Source organism: Cibotium barometz, chromosome 9, assembly GCF_041138505.1.
Source record: "Cibotium barometz isolate CiBa-2024 chromosome 9, ASM4113850v1, whole genome shotgun sequence".
Taxonomy (NCBI): domain Eukaryota; kingdom Viridiplantae; phylum Streptophyta; class Polypodiopsida; order Cyatheales; family Cibotiaceae; genus Cibotium; species Cibotium barometz.
Genome location: NC_141054.1, coordinates 27,560,420 through 27,563,388, shown reverse-complemented (window position 1 = coordinate 27,563,388; position 2,969 = coordinate 27,560,420). Strand labels below are relative to the sequence as shown.

The window sequence follows — 2,969 nt, the reverse complement described above, 5'->3', positions numbered from 1 at the left end:
CAAGTTCAAACTCTCTCTTCATCAGTTTTTTCTCAATATTAAACTTTTTTTTTAATGCAAAGAAATTTAAATTAAGTATCAAAAAAGATACAGCACCCTAAGGGAGAGAGGGAAGATTAAAGCTACTGTGGATCTACTGCTTAGGAAAGTCAATATTAAACTTGCCATGCAACGCACTCAAAATAACGCCCACATCATTAAGGAGAAAACGCTTTGAGTTGGAAAAACCATATTTTTTTAAAAGAAAAAAACATTTTCAAGTAGTGCTGCACATAGGCAGTGCTAGAGAGAAAAGAAAACTTTTTTCAACTTTTGAAATTAAAAGCAATGCTTAGACTTGAGAATCATTAGAATCTAAAATTTAGAATGCCCCTTTAAATTAAAATTAAAAGGCAATCTCGAATTTCAAACGGGATTTCTGAATTTCAGCAAGGATCAAAATTACATGAAAGGTCGTGCTTGTGCAGCCAGTCAAGGTACATGAAATGGACAAGCGTGGTAGCTTCCAAGCTTTGGACGCCATCACAGTGATCACACACCGTGGTACCCATAGGGGTGTAGATGGCACGTCAATAGTCAGGCATCACTACACTTCACCGACTGTTTTGAACTTTTGTTCACCATCACTGTCGCTGGAACGTGCACCCTGAAATGAATAATAACAACGGCAGCCCACAATGCAGGTGATGAGCCCGGGATTAAGAAAGTAATTAAGGTGGGTGGATTAAGACTTACCGCCGCCCTGATGCCAATTAATCTCTTCCAAAGATCCGGGTTGTGTGGTTTAATGTTTAAAATTAGTGCACAGATTAGCCGAGAGATTTGGCATACAGACCAGTTGATTTTGAAGAATTATAGTCGATTACTTGACGTCTCAGAGTTTGCCCCACAATCGGAATACACAGTGGCGTCGGCGCAGATGTCGAGCCACACGGCGGCGGAAAAGTGACGGTACGTGGCGGCGGAGCCGGAGTGAACTATTGGGTGTCGCGGCCCCACCACGCCAGAACGTGAGCGGCGGCGCGGCTGCCAGTTCGCCGGCAGCGAGAGCAAGAAAGGCTGGTTGAATTGAAACTCCTCGTCTTGCTGAGTGGCGTGGACCCAGCCGCTGAGGGCGACACTGTCGTGGAAAGCGGCGCGGCTGCGGCGCTCAAGCGCCATTCTGACAATCCCGACACTCATGGCGGCGGAAAGCTCCCTCACTCGCTTCAGTGAACCAGCGAAGGCGGTGCTGCTGGTCACCAACCGTCTCTTCTTCTCTTCAAAATCTGAACCTGACCGTGGGCGCCGCCTCTGTCCTTCTTGAAGGGCCAAGAGCAAATAAGGCGCCTTCCTCTTCCTGGCCGCCACCAGCGGGTCGCCCAACACTAGCGTCGCCTCCATGCCCACCGCCAGCACGTGACGGAACCTGTGCCGCACTTTTCCCAGCAGCATCTCATAGCACGCCCACCTCCTCATCTGCATGCTCGCCCCGTCAATAAATCCCCTCAATGCATCCTCTGGATTAAGCTCCGCCGCTTCGAACCCCACGACGGAACCCCACGCCGCCGCACCCGCTGCCGGAACAACGCCTCCGACAGCCAGGAAAGCAACCCCGCTTGCCGGAGAATCACTTCGTTTCTGAGATGATCCCCACAGGCTCCTCGACTCCTTGTCGCTCTCTTCCGCTGCCTTTCTGTAAGCATCGAAGTTGAAGGCACTCAAACTCTTCCTGCTAGTACTGCGATTAATCTTCACCGAAAACAGCTCGACCAGCTCCGCTGCAAACCGATCTGAAAGCAGCTGCCGGAAGAAATCGTTTTCTTCTTGTATGACCCTGACGAAGCTTTCCGGCGGACTGGACGGGAAAAGAACCACCAGGTCCGCTCGGGCCATAGCCCCGCAGCGATGGAGGGTTCGAATGAACAGCCTCAATTGATCTGTAGAGGTTTCCTCGCTAAGGTGAGCTACGATGAGCTCACTCATAGCTCTGTTTCCCCTTCTATACACAGTGCCCAGACCACGCAGAGCCTTATAAGGAAACGGAGGTCCTGCAGAATCAGAGGTTTTCTCCACCGTAATCGCAGCATTGTCGTCAATCCTGGCAGTAGCCAGTCCAGGAACAGGGCAATCGACAATGGCGCTGACAAGGAAGAAGAAGGCGGAGAAAGTGAAGAAGATGAGGGCACAGAGGCAGAGACGAGATTGAGCCTTGTGATACTTGTACAAGGTGCTAAGATCAACTACTACTGCTGCAGGTGGGCGGCGATTATAGGGTTTCTCTTCAGCCGCCCACTGACCGCACAACTGCTGCACAAACTGCTGCACAAGTTGTGCATGAGTGTGTTTTCTATAAGTCGCACGAGAGGAGAGGAGGCAAGAGCTTTGGTGATCACATTTCAGAAGCGTTTGCATGATTCCAAATCAAGCCTAGCTGGCTGGCTATGTTTTCCAAGTTTGCGTAGAGCTATTATTGAGGGCAATTAGCCTCTATTACAACTCTAATCGTGTGGCACTGCGCACACGAGTCCTAAATAAAGTGCCGATAACTGTATTGCTATCAGCAGCAGTGACAACAACGACTGCCAGAAGAGGGAGAGCTGAGATGAAATTCTATCATTTCACGTGCATATTGGCCAACTCTTTAAGGCTGGCTTCACATGCTTTCTACCCACCACGGGCTCGAGCCAAGCTCACCATGACAAGTTTCCAACCAAAACCTTGTGAATCTAACAGTGTTTCCCAATGCAAGCTCAACATGTGATTGAGAGGCACAAGCTTCCCACATCCAAAAGCTTGTGAACCCAACCTGAGATCACAATTATCACAAACAAATGATGAAAATGGTACTAAAGGGGGTAGGTATATGATGGATATTTCCGACTAGATGCCAATTCAGTGTTTAAACTCATTCACGTGCACTCATTGAGCAAATGTACATGGTAATGTGAGTGTAAATGCTCAAGTTCACATTCTACTACCTTGTTGTG

At 48.8% G+C, this 2,969-nt stretch overlaps 1 protein-coding gene across 1 annotated transcript; it reads right to left on the bottom strand.

The window, feature by feature from the left end:
- Positions 1-403: 403 nt before the first annotated feature.
- Positions 404-2,756, bottom strand: LOC147635406 (uncharacterized). The gene has a single exon (XM_086802678.1). It carries the CDS (start codon positions 2,392-2,394, stop codon positions 853-855), a length of 1,542 nt encoding a protein of 513 aa, XP_086658804.1. The 5' UTR covers positions 2,395-2,756; the 3' UTR covers positions 404-852.
- Positions 2,757-2,969: the final 213 nt, after the last annotated feature.